The sequence below is a fragment of the Chelonoidis abingdonii genome, chromosome 7 (assembly GCF_003597395.2).
Source record: "Chelonoidis abingdonii isolate Lonesome George chromosome 7, CheloAbing_2.0, whole genome shotgun sequence".
Lineage (NCBI taxonomy): Eukaryota > Metazoa > Chordata > Testudines > Testudinidae > Chelonoidis > Chelonoidis abingdonii.
In genome coordinates, this window is record NC_133775.1 from 105,089,539 (window position 1) to 105,109,958 (window position 20,420).

Consider the following 20,420-nt stretch of genomic DNA (forward strand, 5'->3'; position numbering starts at 1 on the left):
AGAGGTGGGAGGGTGATGTGGGGGAATTCCGGGAGGGGATCCTGGCAGAGACTGCCTCTCCCAGGCCCCCCTCTTATGTTATTTCAATAGAAGGGGATCATCTGGATCATTATTATTTTCTTTTCTACGCAATTCTCCCTAGATGAAGTGTGCAGTGTTAGGAGCACAGGAATCGCCGCACTGGTTCAGACCAGAGCAGGCCCGTATGTGCCAATATGCTCACATCTGTCATGCTTTCCATTTTGTTCACTCAGGTACCTGCTCTTTGAAGCTGCCTCATCTGCCTGATGCACCTTTGGAAAAGGAAAATCCCCAGAAAAGGCTCCTCCCTGATGTTTCCTCAGTCCAGTCTTCCACTCTTCCCCGCTAGGAGATCTGGGGACTACAGCGAAAAACAAAGAAGATTCAAATGGTCTTCAGGGACTCTGACTTCACAGCTAAAAACATGTGGTTCCTCTTTGAAAAGAGAAACCACACCTGCTCTCAGTAACACCCATATCCCAATGTATGGGAAAGCTCTCAGGTTAGGGTGAAGATCTGCTCCCACAAGTAACCCAGACATTCTCCCCTGCAGCAGTGGATTATTCTGTGGGATTATCCCATACAGGAGAGAGTCCCCAGAGTAAGAACAGTAGGCTGATCCTTAAGACTCTTGAAAGTCCATAAAGCATTGAACCCCGCCCAAAGAGACTGCAGAAAGCAAGTACAATGCTTAAGGCAACGTTACTGCAGCCTTGTCTCCAATCTCAGCCTCGCTGTGCTGGGCCCAGTGAAAGGACTCAGCATTCTTATGGCTTTGAGACTCTAAAGGTGGACCCGGCAGTGGGCTATGGCTGTTTGATTTTGCAGCAGGAGAAAGAGATGGAAGGCAGCCAGAGGTGCCAGCCAGCTGGAGCCATTTGCCCTTTTAACCCGAAGGAGCAGGAGGAAAAGAATGAATTGCCAGGAGGAAAATTGAGAGAGCATCTCCAGCGGGAGAGCAAGAATACCAATGGAGACATGCTGGGGCCCAAATTCCACAGCTCTGGCTTGTCATCCGCTGGTGGGTACCCAGCTACAAGAGACTCCCCACAGTCTGCACCAGCTAGCACAGGAGCTGACCCCAGCGAAGAATGGAAAGTGGTGAAGGTTAAACGAGTCCTCATTTACCCTGCTGGCCAGCCGCGGAAAGCAAGTAAGCAAAGCGCCTTCTTCCCCCTTTCTCACACGGCTTTATCATACTCTCTGCAAGACTGTGTCACTCAGGCTAAGCGTAATAATTGGGAGCCTAACATGTTATCCACCATAAGTACATAAGAACTGCCCTACTGGGTCAGACCAAAAGTCCATCTAGCCTGGTATCCTGTCTTCCGACAGTGGCCAGTGCCAGGTGCCCCAGAGGGAATAAACAGAACAGGTAATCACCAAGTGATCCATTCCTGTTGCTCATTCCCAGCTTCTGGCAAACAGAGACTAGGGACACCATCCTTGCCCATCCTGGCTAATATCCATTGATGGACCTATTCTCTATGAACTTATCTAGCTCTTTTTTAAACTCTGTTATGGTCTTGACCTTCACATTATCCTCTGGCAAGGAGTTCCACAGATTGACTGTGTGTTGTGTGAAGAAATACTTCCTTTTATTTGTTTTAAACCTGCTGCCTACTAATTTCATTTGGTGACCCCTAGTTCTTGTGTTATGAGAAGGAGTAAACAACACTTCCTTATCTACTTTCTCTACACCAGTCATGATTTTATAGACCTCAATCATATCTCCCCTTAGCCAAGTAGAGTGATTTCCACAGCTCCTCCTAGGACAATCCCCTAGCCGGACTGCCCAGTCAGACACAGGAAAATACCCAACTGCCCTAATTGTCTCCCCAGGGGAAAGCCCAGTGACATCCCAAGAGGCGTGGATGCCTGGAGCTTGGCCATTACCACACAGTTTCAACAGATGGAAATCTCGAATCTTTCCAAGTGTAGTAAGTGTGTGTGTTGTGGGGGAGAGATGTGATTTACAGGAAGCAGCCATCTCATGTTCCCTGATTAAAGGCCCAGTTGATTGATAGAGCTGCTGGAGCTTCTCGGTTCCTTTTCTGTCCAAGTGTGTGTGAATTCAGTGCCAGGTGCTGGGTTACCCTCACCGGACACTGCAACCCTCCCCTTAGCCACAGAACAGACATGCCCCCCCCAACCTCTCAGTCCTTTGTGGAAGGAAGGATGACTCATTCTCCAGGCCCTAGTGAGTCTGTGGGTCCTTCGCCAAGGCCGCCAGGAAAGATGCTGGCTCTGGCCTACTCCAGTGGCTTTTTCTGGGATGTAGACACCTGTCTGCTTGTAGCGGTATGTCCAGTTCATTTCATCCCAGCTCCTGATCAGCCATCAGAGGATAACTTGTGCTCACTACCCATCCTGGGCTCTGTTAGAACTGATGACCTACAAGCAAATGGCTTGGTCCCTCATTGCTTGCCCTTTGCCAGCCACTCCCGTATATTTCTAGCTTTCGTTTAAAAATTAGGTGCTTTATTTTAATCTCCTCAATTCCTTCCCTTCCATCTACACCAGTTCAATTAGGATCACCTTTGCGGGGCTGTAACTGTCTCACTTTTTGGCGCTAACCACCCTTTGAACCATCCTTTCAAAATGCAGCCGCTTGCAAAGCCACCCTCTGTCAGTAACACCCCGACCCTTGCATTCTAGCTGTAACCAGGGCTGGTGCTTCCATTAGGTGACCCTAGGTGCCAGGATTTGGGGGGCGGCATTTTGTGCGCTCCCCACGGGCCGGTTCTGCTCCCGTCGCGCCGCCAAAGAAGGACCTTCTGCTGACGTGCCGCAGAAAACACCAGCAGGCAATTGAGCAGCTCAATGACTGCCGTTGTCACCTGTGGCATTTCGATGGAGGGTCCTTCTTCGGCGGCGCGAACGGAGCGGAACCGGAAGCTCTCGTGCGCCCCGTGGGGAGCACACAAAATGCCACCACTCGGATTCTGCGTAGGGCACCAGAAACCATGGCCCCACTCCTGGCTGTAACCTCACTTAGAAGCCTATAGTAACCCCTTCTACAGTATTAGCACCAGCTTTCTGGGATTACAGACCCGGAAACCATTATTTTAACACATTTCCCATCATTCTTGATATTTTGTTCCTGATCGGTTATTATCTCATTGCAGAAGCAGATGTGTCAATTGCACCCTGATTTGCAAGTACCCCTCGCCCCCCGCTTATTTTATCTATCCATATAGGCTAGGATTTTCAAGGACTCATGATTAGGGGGAGCTCTGGGTTTGGGTGTCTGACTTAGGATGCCTGATCTTCAGAAAGTGCAGAGCACCTGCCTTCTTAAAATCAAGCCCCTTTGAGGGATCTCAAGATGAGCAGCCTCAAAAATTGAGGCATCTCAAATCACTAGCTGCTTCTGGAAACCTTGGCCATGCTATTTGTATGCACGCGCCATTAGCTAATCTTTTGGCAGCAGAGAGGGTAGCACAGGACAGATCCAAATCATCTCCCGGTCTGCGTTGTTCCCTATTCAGGACGGAAGCTCTGCTTTGAGAAAGGTCAGGGTTCGCTGTATCCAACCTCGGCACTTTCATAACTCACGCCACAATTTCAAAACCACAGCTGGAATTTTAAAGCAACTCAACAGGGTTTTTTTTTTGGAAACACTTTATCCATCCTGGCTCCTTCTCCTCCAAGTGAGACCATGGTAAGTCACTGCCTTTGAGCCATCAGAATTGCTACAGCAACTCATTGGGAGGTCAGGTCTCATATCCATGTCTGGATGCAGGATCAGGCCCTTTTGTTTCAGGTGGGGAATAAACACCTGGAGAAACTGAAGCCTTGTAAAGCAAAGGCCTGGTGTGAGCCAGGTGCCTCCAGCAATGGGAAAAAAAAAAAAAAAAAAGTAAAAAGAGAGAAAATATAGATGATGGCAGGACAGGCAACATGGTCTTGAGGGTAGGCAGTGTGGTCTAGTGGGCAGTATACTGGACTATGACTTAGCACACCTGGGTTCTGTTCCCTGCTCTGCTACTTACCAGCCATGTGACCTTGGGTATGTCACTTTCCTTGTTTTGGGGGAAGGGATAGCTCAGTGGTTTGAGCATTGGCCTGCTAAGCTCAGATTTGTAAATTCAATCCTGGAGGGGGCCATTTAGGGCTCTGGGGCAAAAATCTGTCTGGGGATTGGTCCTGCTTTGAGCAGGGGCTGGACTAGATGACCTCCTGAGGTCCCTGACAGTCTATAATTGTCTCGACATAAGGGCAGCTTTCAAGGTTTCCCAGTGGGCATTTTTCCTTTTCCTGTTCCTGGTCCATGTCACTGCTCCCAGTAATATCAGTGGAATGAAAACCCAACCACAGTGCTCAACAGACAGATGCACCAGAGATTGGAACAGCCCAGCTGCCACGTGTTGGCTCTTTGGAGGCCTGTGTGAGTGCCATCCCCTGCAGAGAGATGTTCATGACTGGTGCTGCCCTGTGGTGGCAGTGCTGGGACTGCTTGAGCATAGTCTGAGCCAGTGACGACGAACCTGCCCTTCCTATTGGATCTGGCTAGAAGCAGATTGGTGGAGCAGCGTGTGGGGAAAGGATTGTAGCTCTCCTGCCACATGCTGTGCCCATTGGGTGGGTTTCACTCGCCGGGACTGTGGCAGTGGCACTTTCCAGCCGCCCCAGCTTCCCTTTATTAAAAATGGAAATACACAAAACCAAACCCTTAGTTACCGAGAACAGAAAACTTCAAATGGAATAAAGCAGATAAGCCATCCCCTCCCATCCCCCAGCTCAGATGGACATAGGCAGGAATGCCGGCGTGGGGATTCTAGCCCTCAGCCTTGGATATATAGTGAAAGAATGCCTTTAAAAAACAGATGAAAGAGGCAAGATGCTATTTAGCCAGCAGGCTGACTTTCCTGCGACGAGTGCAGCAAGATACTACGCTGTGCCCTGCCATTCCACTGTGCTCAGTGTCGGTGGCAGGGGACCGGGTGGCTATACACCTGGTAGAAATGGCAGTAGAGGCACGGCCAGACTGGTTGATACAGTCTCCATACTGTAGTCCTTAACGGTACCTGTCTGGTCACAAGTGCGGGAACATCCTCTTTGCTATCTATTTTATGTAGCTGACCTTCCATCACCATCGGATTGGAGCCCCTCACAATTTGTAATCGATTTAGCCCCACTACATCCCTGGGATTATCCCCATTGTACAGTTGGGGAACTGAGGCACAGAGAGGCAAAGGCCCAGATCCCCAAAATAATTAAGTTTCCAACGCCCATTGACTTTAGGCATCTAAATCCTTATGAGGCTCTGGGCCTAAGTGACTGGCAGAGCAGTGAATCAAACCCAGATCTCCAGCTCCCTCACCAGTGGAGAGGAAGGATGCTCCAGTGGTTAGAGCCCTACTAGCCTAGGGCATGGGAGGCCTGGGTTCAAGTTCCTGCTCCTCCATGGGTGCCATTGGGTAAGTCACAGAGTCTCTGTGCCTGAGTTCCCCATCTGTGAAAGGAAGGTAACAGCCATGCTGCGAGGCAAAATCCCCTAAGGATTGTGGTACTTTGGTGACAGAGGCCTTATGCCTAACTGAACTCAATAGACCATCTGGCCTCCCTTAGGATGTACCAAGAATGGGAGCTCCTCGTGCCTTTTCTGACAGGACGGAGAATTTGTGGGATACTCCCCCCCTTGCTGCACTCTACTTTGGTAAACAAAAGTGTAGCTGATAGTATAAGGAAGGGCCCAGTGAGCCTCACGGATCATGGTGGAGAGGTGCAGTGCTGCACATTATGGTCCCCTGTGGTCAGTTCTGAGATATCATTTCCCACTCCCCACTCCTGGGTGAATTTCCAAGAGCGTCTCACTAGCCCCTGCGCTACATTCCCATTCTCAAGGCCCCAGTCCTGGCCCCAGCCCTCCTCGCTGAGGAGATGTGATGAGACTGAGGAGTAACTTCTTCTCCCTTCTCCTTAGTTAGGGCCTGTGCCTGAACCGTGGAACTCAGCGGCTGTTCTGGCACTGATGTCATTGGGAGCAGAATTGGACCCTTAAAGAGGGATTTTGCTGCTCTTTCCAATAGGTTCCCAAACTTTCCAGTGGGTCAGACTAGGGCTGGGCTTTTCCAAGGAGCCTAAAGGAAGTGGGTGTGCCAATCCTGGTGAAATGCAAAGTGCCTAACTCCCTTAGGGATCTGGGAAAATATGAAGACCTGTTTACTTGTATCTGTGTTTGAAGCCAGGGTCGCTTCTTCCCATCCCATCCAGTGGACATCATAATGCTAAATTTGTGACATCACTATCATTTCCATGGCAACCGCCTGCGATGTCATGGGGACAGGATTATGATGTCACAGAAGGATCTTGCTGAAGGCAAAGCTGGGCAGGGAGGGGAGGAACAGAGGCTGGTCTCCCCTCAGCCCAGCAAGCCTGGCCTTGCAGGGAGGATCCTTCCGGGGGGTTAGAGGGGCATGTAATTAGTCCCCAGCTTGGAGACATGGGGTGGGAGACCCACACAGCTTGGGGTGCAGACTGCTCCAGGCCAGGGATTACCAAGAGCAGCTGCACTGGGCTTCAGGCAAGTGGATCGCTATAGTCCTCCCCCCACATCTGCCCCAGCTCCCCCCCAGAGGGACAGCAGAGAGCAGCTGCAGAGTGCAGGAGTGGCAGCGTGGCCTGGTCACCCCACTCGCCCAGTGGAAGCTCCAGGGGGACGTCCGGAGACAGGATTCAGCCCCCTCTCTAGTGGGGGAGTTCCCCTTTCTGGAGCTTGCCAATAGTGCACTGCCAGCCGCAGGAGAGTGCCCAGCTAAAGCCCTGGAGGGTGACCAAACAGCAAGTGTGAAAGATCAGGCTGGGGGGGCTGCATGGGCTGGGCTCCATATAGGACAAAGCCCCGACTATCGGGACTGTCCCTATAAAATTAGGTCACCTGGTCACCCCATGTTGAGCCAGGGAGGACTTGGCTCTTGTGGCCTGAGCCAATGATGAGCCGCCGAGGCCAGGGAGAAAGTGAAAGACACCCGGCGCCTGGGCGGGCCGGGCAGCGCTAGGACCTGGCGGCTTCTGCCTGCACAACGTGCTTTGCTGGCTGAGCGGCTCCCAGCCCGGCAGAGCCAGGGGGAGCGGGTGTGAGCAGAGCCCCCGGCTCCTGCTCGCCGCGGGAGGGGGAAGCGGAGTCGAGCCGCTTTGACAGACGCGGCCAGTTGCTGACACCCGATCCGCCGGGCCAGGGAGCGCAGCCCAGCCCGGCTGCTTAAAGCGCAGCGGCTGCGGGAAGCGGCTCAGAGCAAGGCGCGCCCCGCGGGAGCCAGCCCAGACCCGAAGGTAACCGGGGAGGGGGCGAAGGTGTCCCGGGGCAGAGGCGGCTGGCGGGGGGGGGGAGTCCTGCTCAGGGGGCGGCCAGGGACCCCCGCAATCATACCGCACCCGCGGGAGCAGCCAGGCGCCTGGGGGGAGCCCGCGACTCAGCTTCTGCCTGGCTCCCCCTGCGCAAGAGCGCCCCAGTCTCCCCACGCTCGCCGGCCGGGTCTGCGCGGACACCCCGCTGCCCTCCGGGCGCGCTGGGCATCTCCGCGCTGATGTCGCGTCTCTGGCTGCGGAGCCCTTTTGGGTGGGCTGGGGGGTCCCAACTTGCAACGCAAAGGGCAGGTTTCTCGGCTGCCTGCTCCAGCGGGAACTTTCCGGGGGTTCCCCTCGCTGCTGGGGACCAGCTCGCTTCGCCTCTCGCTGAGACGTAAACAAGCCCCGGGGGTTGTTTTGTGTGTGTGTGTGTGTGTGTGTGTCTGAGAGAGAGAGATGATGTGTAGCCTGGATATTAATGGGTAACGCAAAACTGCTGCTTGTCCCACGAGCAGAGCTGGCAAGCCGGGTCCTGTAACCTCAGCTAGGCACAGAAGCACAGATTTGGGCCCCCTCTGTCTCCTGGCCCCCTCTGTCTCTCAGCTGCACAGCTTCGAGCTGCGAGAAGTGCAGAGAGGGTCAGTTCGGTTGCTTGCGGGACCCCTTGCCTGCTCCAGCCATCTGCTGCAAACGTGCTTGGGTTGCCTTTCTCAAAACCTGGACATTGATGTGTGTAGACTTGGTTATTGCAGAGCCTCCATGCTGGAGCTGCTAAGCGGTGCAATATGTAATTTGGAGGCATAGACCTTGTCCTGTGTTAAAGCCAAGTGGTAGGATGTGTGAATGGACCTGACTGATTTGATGGGGTTTTGCACCCTGCAGCTTCACAGGGCACCCTCCGTTACTGCCATCCCACCCCACTTCATCTGCCCTCCCTGTTCCTCTGGCTGCACCTGGGGGGATTCCAGCCGCAGCCACACCACCTTGCATTGGAGACAGTTTGCCTATTTGCACCCTGTCTGCAGCCAAGGAGATCGCTTATGTGTTGTCCGAAGGATGTTAAAAAATACCCACCTAAAGTCCCCTTGAGTGCCTGACCCCCGTCAGTCAGCAGGGACCAATCCAGCAGGTCCCTGGTTCCTGCAGCGGAAGGACTAGCCAGAATCCAGAGGTGGCTCCAATGGCTTTGTTGCCTAGAGCAGTGATAGTCAGACCTAGTGGTTCAGGAGCCAAATTTGAATCAACGTTCCCCAAAAGAGCCTTGGTCGTGTGTATATATTCTTGGTTATTCTGACCAAGTATTATTAATGTATCATAACACAGTAAAAGCATCCTGATTGGCTAATAACGGAGACTGGTTATTAATTAAATCACACAGTATTTTAATATCATGTGCTGCAAACTAGAGCTGCAGGAGACATTAAAGACCCACTTGCAGCTGTTGAGCCTAGATCCTGGCGATACCCAGACAACCCAGATTTTCCCTGGGATATGTGGCACCCCAGTGCAGGGGTGGAAGCACTGGCAGGCTGGATCGAGGGGAGAAGTTCTCCTTGAGACACCTGTTGGTCTTGCGGGATTCCAACTGTCCCCGTTGCTCATCATTTCGGATCATCCTCCAGGTCTGCCCGTCGTTCAGAGCTGCTCCATTGCCTGATGTGTTAAGCAGAAACCTGACTCCAGGCCCTTCTGATATTGAGGCAGGAGCGCCCAGGCTGCGGCATTGGAACAGTTTGTGTTGTGGGGGTGCTGAGAACCATTGAACCAAACTGTAAACCCTGCATCTGATGGAAACCACTTCAAGCCAGGGGCTGTGGCAGCAGCCCCGCATCCCTAGTTCCAGCCCCCGTACCCCTGGGTGGAGGTTGTTTATTCAAACTTCCTGTTGTTTGCTTTTCTAAGAGGTAGTTCTGGAAGTGAATGAGGTGCTGGATTGAGTAGCCCAGAGCCAGATGCCCTCTGTTCTGACGTGGAGTTGCAGCATAGGCAGGGGTGATGGGATTGCGCTGCAGTGTGCCTCACCCTCCCTTCAGGAGGCCTCCTCTAGGGAGGTGACAGCTTAGTCTCCCTGACTTGTTCAGCGTTGGCTTCTTTGCTGAATGGCAGTGGTGGTGGCTTTTGGATACAGACACTGCTGTGCCCTGGACTACAGACAATCAACTGTGACGCTGCAGGGATTTCCATCTGTTACTTTTTCCTCTCCCTCCACCTCTGCCACAGCTGCCTTTTTGCCCCTTTATCTTTGCGGAAGTTTAATTTTCCTTGTTTAAAGTACGGCATCTGACCTCAGCAGGTGAGAGCCAATCAGGCTACCCCTTCTTCCAGGGACTTTGGCTGGGACTCGCAGGGCTGCTCCCTGGCCGCACAGCCTCTTTGCGAGTGGTTGCCCGTTTACATATGTATACAGATGAGATCGCCTGCTCTCTGGCCACACTCAGGGCTGAGAAGGACGTGCTGGTGATCCGCACCTGGAGGCGCACGGCTGCCACCCATTGAAATACAGATGCTCTATCTGCTGCACTGACCAACCCACCAGAGCCTCAAAGTTTGCTGCTTCCAAAGCTGTTGTGTCCTGTGCGGCAGTTTCCTGCAGGTTTAGATGGAGTGTGTGCAGCCCATCTTGGCATTGGGAAGGCCTCCTGGAATGCTTGTGGGTCAGGACAGCGGCAATAGGCACTGAGTTGCAGGGAAGGCACTGTTGGCCAGTGGAGTTCAATGGAATTACTGTGGGGTATGTTGTGATAGCTGTCGATTTATTGGGTTAATCGGAAGTTTTAACTCACGTCTGCAGCAGGATGCAATCCCCAGCTTTCACCCACTTATTTGTTTTCCACCGACCCCTCCATATTTTGCAAAGGCAGCAACATTTTCCTCCTGCTTCCCATCTCCTGTTGCCCGCGTGCAAAAGGAAGCTAGACGCTCCCCCAAGTATTCCAGTTGAGTTTGCTGACAACCCCAGAGAGATGTTGCCAGACCACTATATTCCACTGCTTTTCCAAACAGAGCACCAGAGAGACCTGTGGCATGTCCCACCAGAAAGCTGGGAACCTACCCAAAGCAGGGAAGTGGGGGGGGTGAAGCTCCCCCAGACTAAGTTAGGGTTGGCATTTCCTTTGGGTCTGTAGTGCCCTAGGTCACATGGAGTTTTGACATCTGGAGGGGAGGAGGATTTGAGGCCAGAAAAGAGGCCGAAATTTCATACCGAAGCAGAACTGGAAAATACAGATATTGATTTGGTTTGTGGGCAGAAAGTTTCACATAGCTGTAGTTAAGGCAAAAGGTCAGTTGTTTCCTGCCAGAAAATCTCCTTTCATTTCCTCCTTGTCAAACACCCAAAACATTGGAGCGAAAGTTTCCACCCGTGGTTTTAGATGTGGCGTTGATTAACATGGTTTCTTTCCCTGAGTTTGGTGCCCAGGGGGAAGGTTTTCCACTCAGTTCTCTGATACTTGTGTCACCACTGAACTGCCCAGCCTGCTGGCTTGGGGGAAGCAAAGTGGTCCCACTTGCAAATCTGTTGGAGACCTGAGCCTATCCACCACCAGATCGTCTTCCCCGCCGCAGTGGGTTACAAGCTGTGTCATAAGATCACTCAGCCACATTAGGTAACATTCCTGGCATAATAAAGCCAGGCTGCACAAAGGGCAACTCACACCTGTACAGTCATGTTGTTTCCGGAATGGAATCCAGGTGCTCTGCTTGCTTGGCATTGTCTGGGAAGTACCTTTACCACAGAGTTGGTATAAGCGTTGTCAGAACCTCAGGCAAATAATCCAGCCAGTCTCTGCTCTTCCTCCACCTCTCAGCACCCAAGATAATCCGCTGGGAGGAAAACAAGAGCAACTCTTCTCTGAGAGTGTGAGCATCTGGGTACGTTTGGATGGGACTACATTTCCTTTCATGAGTCTGTCAGGAGGGTCTCTGGTCTCCTGCAGATGCTGGTCTCAGTAAGCAGCTTGCAGATGTAAAGCCAAGTTTCAGAAATAGCTTTTGGTGCCATTACCGAGAGACTGAATTTATCTCATTTCATTCTGGTGTCACGTGGAAGAACTCTGCCCTGATTTGTTGTGTTGGTCAGAGATGGAGCTTCCTACTTGTCTCCGTATTCCCCACGCTGCAGTGGCTGGTAGAGGCATCTCCATTTGTGCGTGGATTGCCTGTGACACTGTGCTGTGAGGTGATGGGGTTCTTGGGTGTGGAAAAAACCTTTTCATTGGCAAGGGCAGGCTGCTGCTACGTAGTAGTCTGTGTTTCCTTTACTGTCCCATATTAACAGTGCTGTATCTGGAGTTGGATTCATTCCCTCTCTCCTTGGTTGTTTGGAATCTGATAGTTTTGTCATTTCCTGAGCCCTCTTCCGTACCACAGGACCTTTAGATGTCTTGGAGCAGGAACTGTGGAGCTTTGGGACGTCAAAGGCACCCGATGGGGAGCAGGATATTGGTGGAAAACCGAAATCGAACCTTTTTGAAAATCATCTGCCAAATCTTGAGTCTGGGAGTTGATGTTTCCTCTTCCAGCCCATTAACACCATTAGCCTCATCTATTAAACTATTGGCATAGGTCGTCTCAGTGCAGGGGCTTTCCCTTGTGGAGGTAGAGTGCATCCAGCCAAGTTGCTTCCTCTCTTCCCCAAATGTGCTCCATGCTGTTCTGGCTTAGGGGCTCTCCCATGAGCACAGCTGAGCTCAGCATATGATACTTTGTGTCTGGGTTTGTTGTGGGACCTTAAAAAATGGGGTCTTGAGACTTTCCCTTGCAATTTCCAAGGTACCCTTTGGCATGGCAACCATAGCAGTGATAAGCAGCAAAGCAGCAGAAATGGCTTGGCGTTGAATCCTGGCCCACCCACATCAGTGACCCACGAAACTCCCACTGACGTGAGTGGGGCCGGGGTCTCCCCGTTGTTTGACACTGATATCTGCGTCACCGGGCAGTATGTCAGGGTTTGATGCAGGGGTGAGATCACAGTCTCAGGACCAGCTAGGTTCTTGTGTCGTCAGTCACCTGAGGGTTTGCAAGTTCCACTTCCCTGTGCAAAATAGCCCTTTGCAACCGGACCCAGCTACTGCTAGGTAAGCTGAGCAGGGAGGAATTCTGTTTTCTCTTTGGCTAGGAAGGGGAGGGTGACCAAAAAAGCCCTTCCTCAGCCTCGTAGGAACAGCCCATGTCCTTGCTGCAAAAAGGTCGACTCTGACGGGTCAGTAAAAAGCTGTTAAGCCCTGAGCTTTGGGGGCATTGCGGGAAGTCATGCCTGTGACATTTGGAAACCTAAGCAACTGGTTAAGTGACAAGTGCCTATATAACCCAGCAGCCCCCAGCAACTCTGCTGTATTTCACGATCTGTCAGCATTCCCATCACAAACTCCCCTTTCTTGTGATTTCCAGTCCAGCAGCCAGCTACAAAGCAACAGACAGACCCTCTGGTGCCAGGCGGGGATTGCTGCTCGCAGCTGTGAGGAGACGAGAAGTCCTAACCCATCCCCAGAAACCCTATTCCTGGGCCAGAAATGAATGTGGCCCTTTTGTCCCGCAGGTTAAATAACCACAGTCCACGGCTGGGTCGGAGCTATGGAGGGGGGAGGAGAGGCAGGTAAGCGGAAGGCCCCTGCTGGAGCTACACTGGTGATGCTGGCGAGTGCCAGAATGAACACATCCTGGAGTGCAGCCTTGGGCGTGGAGGGAAGGGTGTATGCCAAAGGGCTGAGTCCTGCAGTGCCACTTGCGATGCCAGGGGGGAGTGCGGCTGCAGCACGTGGGAGCTGGCGGTGGGGGTGTGGCTTTGCTTTTGCAGAGGAGTAATTGTGACAGTTAATAATAATTGTATTTGCTCTAATTCCCCTGTGTTGCCGGAGGGATCACAGTGCTGCTCAGCCCTGCAATAAAAGCCACACAACAGCAGTGATTATTAGTTTTAATAATTGAAGAAGAACATTTCAAATGAACTTTTGATGTAAAAGATCTAGAATAGCTGATAGAAAACCCAGCTGGCATCACTGGCAACGTGGAGTGATAAATATAAGGACCAGAATGGCCATTTAGGAAAATATGCCCAGTTGGAGGAAAAAAACGTAAAGTAGCTTTGAAAAGTTGGGAAAGGACAAAGTGAGACTGAGCTGGTTGTGGGGAGGGGAGTTCCACAGAGCAGGGTCACCTGCCAACTTCCCCTGTCCTGTGGCACCCTTCCTTAATGGAGGATGTGTGAGCACAGATGCTCACCAGTCCCGAGCTTCAGGAAAAGTGCTTGGATGCAGCCAGACGCAGTGCCGTCATTAGCAGTAATACGTAGGGCTTAAACAGGGCTTTTCTTCTTCAGATCACATGACATGCACCAACCTGTTTGTCCTCCTACACCTGGGAGGCAGGGAATTGCTGCTATTCTCCGTGTTTCACAGGGAGGGAAACTGAGATAGAGAAGATAGATCAACGTTCTCAAGTGTGGGTGTGGATTCTGGGCGTGCCCATTTGCAGATGCCTTGGGCCTGCCTTTCATAAGAGCTGAACCCTCCTATCTCCAGTGGGAGTCGATGGGAGATGCAGGTGCTCTGCACCTTTAAAAACCAGGCCCTTGGGGGTCTACAGTCGGATGCTCCAAACTCAAGCCACCCAGAATCAGTGGCCGGTTTTCAAAATTCCTCTGTAAGTGACTTGTTCAAGGCCTCAGCTCTGATGTAAATCAGTGTAGTTGGCTTTGAGGGTCAGAGTTAGACCTCAGGAATTCCTGGCTCCCAGGCCTGTGCTGAGGCCATTAGAAAACATCTGTCTCTGCGTGTATGTACACTTGTTGTGCCCACACATCTTGGTGATGCTGTGTGTCAGCATGTGAGTGAGACTGGCCTTTGCAGTGCAGCTGATCCGAGTGGGAACTCACTGGCCAAGAGCATATTCATCCTCAGAGCTAGAGAGCAAGCCCGAAAGGCCCCCCTGGTTGCTATTAAATGACAGTAGCAAGATCGAGAGACTCCGAAATGGCTCCGTTGAGAACTGTGCTTCTCAGGCAGCCTTGGACAGAAAAGAACTTGGACGGGTTTGGAGTGGTTCAGCATGAAATTCACAAACATCTGGAGCCTGTGGCTTCTTTCTCAGCAGCTCCAGCATTCCACAGCCATATTCCTCCTTTCTCCCTCAGAAATAAACACTGAGAGGGTGACCCTGCTGAAAATGGAGCCCTGGCCCCTCTCCAGCCAGTGTCAGCCTCGCTGGCTGGCTGAGGAAACGCTGCTTTCCTCCTCTGTGCTGTTGCCAAAGCCAAGCCAAGCCAAATGTTTGTTGCATTTTTTTTAAAAAAGAGAAGATTTTGACCTCCAATGTCCCTGCTTTAGACAGACTCATCACTTCCAGGAGAAGAGAACCATATGCTCTTTCTTTCTTTCTCCAGTCCCTCTCTCTGACATCCCACGAGAGCTTCTCTCCCTCTTCCTGAGCCCGCTGTACACAAGCACATTTAAGAAGCCAGCCCCAGGCAGGAGATACCATGGCTGAATCAATTCCACCTGACTTACACCCCACTGCAGCTTCCCCCTCCCCGCCAGCCCCGTAGGAACAAACAGGCCGATCCTAGTCTGGTGCTGTCCATTTGAGTCAGGGATGCGTCCCTGATCCCAGCGCTGATGGATAGGAGCGCCGTGTTGGGGCAGTGGAGCTACCAAAAAAAGAGCTGGCTAAATCCTTTGTGGGACTGGGGGAAGGAATTTGCATCCTATCAAACAGAAGTAGTTAAGCTGGAGAGATGGGTGGGGGGCAGTCGTGGCACAGCTGCAAAATGCATGATGGAGCTTGTCAGCATGGAAGTTTTGCTAAAGCCCCACAAAGCTCCCTACCTTTGGAGTTCACAGCTCCCCATAAATCTGCCTCCCGCTGTGAGAGGGAGAGAGAGAGGCCGTGCTTTCATGTGCTAAAATAACACGGCAAGGGCTTGTGTTCCTCCTCCTTTGTAGCTGCCAGAGAGGGGCCAAATGATTCAACCCTTCCCTTGGCAGGGAGAGCGTTTCCGAAGGAACAGAATCAGACGCATCCACTAATTAATAGCGGAAGGTGGGTGGTTGTGAGTTGTCTGGCAGCCAGCTTGCTTTGGGTTTTGCCCAGTGCAGATTCTGAAAAACCACAAAGGTTTAAAGAAAAATCCAGAATAAAGAGGATGTGAGGAAAGTTGCCTGGGTGCTTTAGGAGACAGGGACCCTGCTTAGGAGATGTACAATGCTTATATATGCAGTCCGCAGAGGGATGCCTTGCCAAAGGCCTGGAAAACCTTGGTTGTACTCTTTGTGGAGAAGAGTGTTGTAAAAAGTGGACATTCCCCCTGGATTTGTAGTGTAGGGAATCGGAGAGGTCTGATATGACAGGGAAAGCGGGAGTGCATTTCTCCCCCGTCCATATAGTAAGATGTGTACTGAAAAGGAGTGCTGCGTGGGGTGTGTGTGCGCGCTTTGGACACAGGTTTGTGTGGTGTGGGGTGGGAGTGCAGGAGGATGTGCATTGCGGGTGTTTGCAGGACGTGGGTATGTGTGGCGTGGGGAGGATGCACGTTGGAGAGGGGTGTCTGTAGGAGGTGTGAGTTTGTGTGCACGTGTTTATTCTGAGTTTCCATTAGCCACTGGAAGCAGATTGTCATCTCTGTATAATAGAGTCTAAAGCAGTGGTTCTCGAACTGTTGTACTGGCGACGCTTTTCACATAGCAAGTCTCTGAGTATGACCCCCCGCCACCTTATCAATTAAAAACACTTTTTTATATATTTAACACTATTATAAATGCTGGATCAAAGTGGGGTTTAGGGGGGAGGCTGACAGCTCACAACCCACCATGTAAAAACTTCACAACCCTCTGAGGGGTCTCGACCCTCAGTTTGAGAGCCCTTGGTCTAAAGGGAGGAGAGGCTGTGCGTCCTCGCTTGTATCGGACCTAGTTGGAAAATTTCAACTGAAGCAAAATTTTACCGTCAACCCCAATTTTCCAAAAATGTTCCTCAATTTCTTCCTGCTTTTCGGCTGGCTCTGGTGTGCACAGACAGGCGTGCCCTGAGCCTGGTTTTCAGCCAGGGACTTTATGCTGTAGCATCTGGATCCCTCACTCGGAGGCCGTACTTGCACAAAGGCAGACAAGTGTCATTCCAGGGGCCCAAGTGCTGATCTGAAGGTCCACGTGCAGGATGTGAACCTATGTCCTCCACTTAGAAAGCCGGCCTACGGGGCATCCACTGTACCGTATGTAGATGTGGATTGAGATTGGGTCTCCTTGCATGCTTTGTGAAGTGCTGAGCATGTTCACGGCCATGCTGAGGGTGGATGCTGTTCATCCCAGGTGTAACTCCACTGGAATCAGTGGAATTGCACCAGGGATGAAGTTAGTCCATTGTGGCCAGGCTAAGGAGAAGATGACCTCACCTCTGTGGAAGAAGTGAGAGGGTCATGGTAGCCCTCATGCAGGGGCAGCGTTAGCTAGCGGAGGTAATGAATTCTGGCTCATGTCTGCCAACATCAGGCCATATTCTGTTTACTCAGAGGCAAGGCCAGAGGAGAGCAGCCACTCAGCGATGAGTGTGGGATGGACAGAGGGAGATTTTGGATTTCTCTGACACTTCCCCTCTCTCTCCCATTGCTGAAGACTGAAAGGGTTTCTGCTGTGTGCGCTGGGCCCTGCATTGCCCTGGGCAGCCTATTCCTGCCTAGAGGGCAGACGCAGCTCCCTGAGTTTCCCCATCATTGTTCTGTTGAGAGAAAGAGAAGAGGCCAGGATTTCATCCCCCCATGCGTATAGATCTCAGGGCATCCACCAGAGCTGAGGCCACCCGCATGGAGAGAGCCTTGCTGGCCGCTTGTTGCTGGCTCTGTGCAGCTCCGTGACTGCATGGCTCTTGCAGTCAAAGAGCGTCGTGGTGGGGGAACCCTGCCCAACTCCCCGCAGACTCCATCCACAGCAACTGGCACCGCTTTGCAGGTGCGACCAGGGAGATTGGCTGGGGCCCCTCACCCTGAATTGCCTCCCATTTTGAGGCACAGGATCCCTTTGATAGCATACTGCAGGGAGGACATGTCCCATTCATCGCTGTCCCTGGCCCTGCGCAGCTTCCCCTGGCATGGGTTCCTGCTAGGAAGAATAATCGGGAAGGAATAGCAGAGGGACTGTGGCAGAGTTGGTGGGACAGGAGGGAGAGAGAGAGTGTGTGTGCGTGCGTGCGCTTGCGCGCAGTGGGTGCATCCCCAACAAATGTGCACTATATTCTAGAGCATTGGATCATTCAGATAGATGCTGTACACATAAAAGCCCATGTGTGCAGACACACACATGAGAGTGCACACACGTGTACCCCTGATTGCTTTTAGATGCCTGCTGTCTGTTGGCAGCTATAGAGAGTCCCCTATGTCTCAATGCCCATGCAGTGAATCTTCCCCTAGTGATTTCCTGTTTGCCATGACATGGCGAGGGCTCTGGGAACGATCCTCCTGCCAGAGCCAGACAGTTTTTGCTAAGGTGTGACTGACACCAGAGATGAACACGCAGAAGTGCAAACAGACACATACACACTCCAGCCTTGGGGGTGTCACCTCTTCCTTTGGTTTGGTTTGCGTTGCTATGGGGGCGGATGGGTGAGAGTCCACCCTTCCTCCTGCTGCATTATACTTCCCCATCTGTGGAGGACCCACATCACTGCTGGGCCAAAGTCACTGCTGGAGTAAACCTGAGGCACCCCTATGGTGGGTGCTGAATAAATACTCCCAGCAGCAATACTAAGGACTGGGTGGAGCCTGTCAACCTCGCAGGAGCTGAGCGGGTCTGGGTGGATGGGACTGCCCCAGCCCCAGTCTCTCTACAGTGCGAGCGTGCATTGCTGAGGCTGGGTCTCTGCGGCCGTAGGCATCTGCCAGCATAGCCCTCATGCTTGTCTGGCCTTCTCTGCTGGGTCCGGCCTTGGGTCGACTGCTCAGCTGCAGATTCAGGCGGTCCTGCTCCCTGCTGTCTGCATGCCAATGGCAGCAACATATGGTTTCATGCTGCCCGCCCACACGGGACATGAAGACTATTGTGTTGTGCCCCACACCATCTGCTCAGTCACCAATCAGGGGTCTTCTTCCCTTGGGCTCTGACTGATTCTCAGGTACCATGTGGTGCAGGGTCCCTGGGGCCATACTCCGGCTGCTCCCTGGATCTGTTCCCCTGCCCAGAGCTCTCAGCCCACTGTGTCCCTTCGGCTTCCCAGGCGACCTTGCTGCAGGATTCCCTTCCAGCTCTCTGCCCAGCTCCTGTTGCTCATCCTGCTCCTGTTCGAGGCTCTGGGGCAGGGCTGGCTTTCACAGCACTGCAGTTGGTTTGTGGAGTGGGAATTCACACGTCTCCCATGGGGCTTCACTCCTCCCTGGGTTTAATGCTTCCTCCTGGCCAGAGGCTGTGCGTGCTTGGGCATGGGAGACCCAGGCTTGGGCTCATGTCCAATGACCACCTTGGAGGGCCCCATGGTGTTTTGCAAAGAGAAGCACACTCGTCCCAGCAACGGACTGCCACCTCCGGCCCCACCCAGCTGACACACTGCGAGATGAGAACTGGGAGAATTCTACGCTCATGGAATCGCTGACCTCACAGGAACTGTCTACAATGGCTTTGGATAGCAGCCATGCAGGGAGTCAGACAGACATCCTGAGGCAGGGAGTTCCCCAGACAGCGCCCTGCCCTGTCCTGAATGTGGTGGTGGAGAACAAGGAGAAGTTGGCAGAACTAATTTGCCGTAATAGGATATAAGCCAAAGGTAGATGACTAAAGGCTTTATACTGTGTTTTGGTGATAAGGCCTAGAAGTGTGTTCTCCAGCAGGCTGGTAAGCAGTAACAGATCCTGGGATCAGGACCCCACAGCACCGGGTGCAGGACATGCAGAGAGGAGGCGTATCTGATTCCTTACTCATGGAATAGTACCTTATACCTCTTGGAGTCCCACTGATTTCAGTCTCCTGGGCTGCTCATGGAGCCCTGAATTAAGATAAGATGCAGCAGGGGTTATAACAGAAAATAGGATGGACCAAGGCAGGAGGGCTGAGCACTAGGAGTGTGTGTTAACCGAGGCAGAGCCCAGCGCAATGCCATCGTTTCGAGGCTTTGTTTATTTCAGAGAGTCGGTATATAAATAATACAGGAATAGCTCAATCTCTCTCGCGTGCCGCTCCCAGCGGGAGGTGTCAGCCATTCCCGTGCCCCTTGCTTGGCTTCGCTGTGCCGGGACTGCTGAGCTCAGCAGGGGGTTGAACAACTCCTGCTAGGAAACGAGCCCTCAGCCGGCCTGTCTGAGTCAGGGGAGTCTCCAGAAGCCAGTTCACGCTGCATCGAGGGGCAGGTTTGTGTAGGGTGAAAAGGAAATTCTCAGCTCAGAGCAGAATTCCCCGCTGGAGCTCTCTGGCTTCTTACCTTGAGCTCTCTGAAAGGGTTGGATTAGTAATGCAGCCCTTCCTTTGCTGGTAGGCTTACTGCTTAAAATAGCCTGGAAGGGTCCCAACCAGCACTGACAGCAAGAAAATGAAAAACACGTTAAACGACTGGGAGTTAACTTCAGACATGATCAGAGAAGCTGGACTCAGTGTCAGCAACAGCCCAGAGCATCCCTGCTGGCGCCATGCATGGAGTTCCCTTTTACACACACACACACACCCTCCCTCCCTTATACTTCTCCTGCATGCACACACATGCACACAGAACTCTCTCACGCTCCTACACACTCACACACATACAGGTATGGAACTCCTTTACACGCCTACACCTACACTTTCTCTGTCTTTCCCTTCCTTACACTCCTACGTGCACACACAGAACTCCCTTACACTCTTGCACACACACACATTCTCTATAGGTCAAAATCTGCTCATCTATGATAGTAAGTTGCTGCTGATTTGTGGCTAAATTGTCCCCAGGCCCGATCAAGGGTGCCGTGAATTAAAGGGGAGTGAGGGTTCCCCTTATTCCCTGCTGGCCCAAGGAACAGCTGCTTCCCCTGTAGCTCTGGCTGCAGAGAGGAGAGCAGGGCTGCTCACCTAACACTCTCCAATTTGGGCACATGGGCGGAGAGAGGGCAGGGGGTGGGAGGAGCCTTGACTCTCCCCCACCCGTCATTTGCTGGTCTCCATAGC

At 52.4% G+C, this 20,420-nt stretch overlaps 1 protein-coding gene across 1 annotated transcript in view; it reads left to right on the top strand.

Moving 5' to 3' along the window:
• Positions 1 to 254: 254 nt before the first annotated feature.
• The window catches only part of SYNPO (synaptopodin), a 39,700-nt gene continuing 19,534 nt past the window's right edge, over positions 255 to 20,420 (top strand). Inside the window, exon 1 of the mRNA XM_032771920.2 lies at positions 255 to 1,174. Within this exon, the coding sequence (XP_032627811.1) occupies positions 709 to 1,174 (466 nt within the window). The 5' untranslated portion in view covers positions 255 to 708. The remainder of the gene's footprint in view (positions 1,175 to 20,420) is intronic.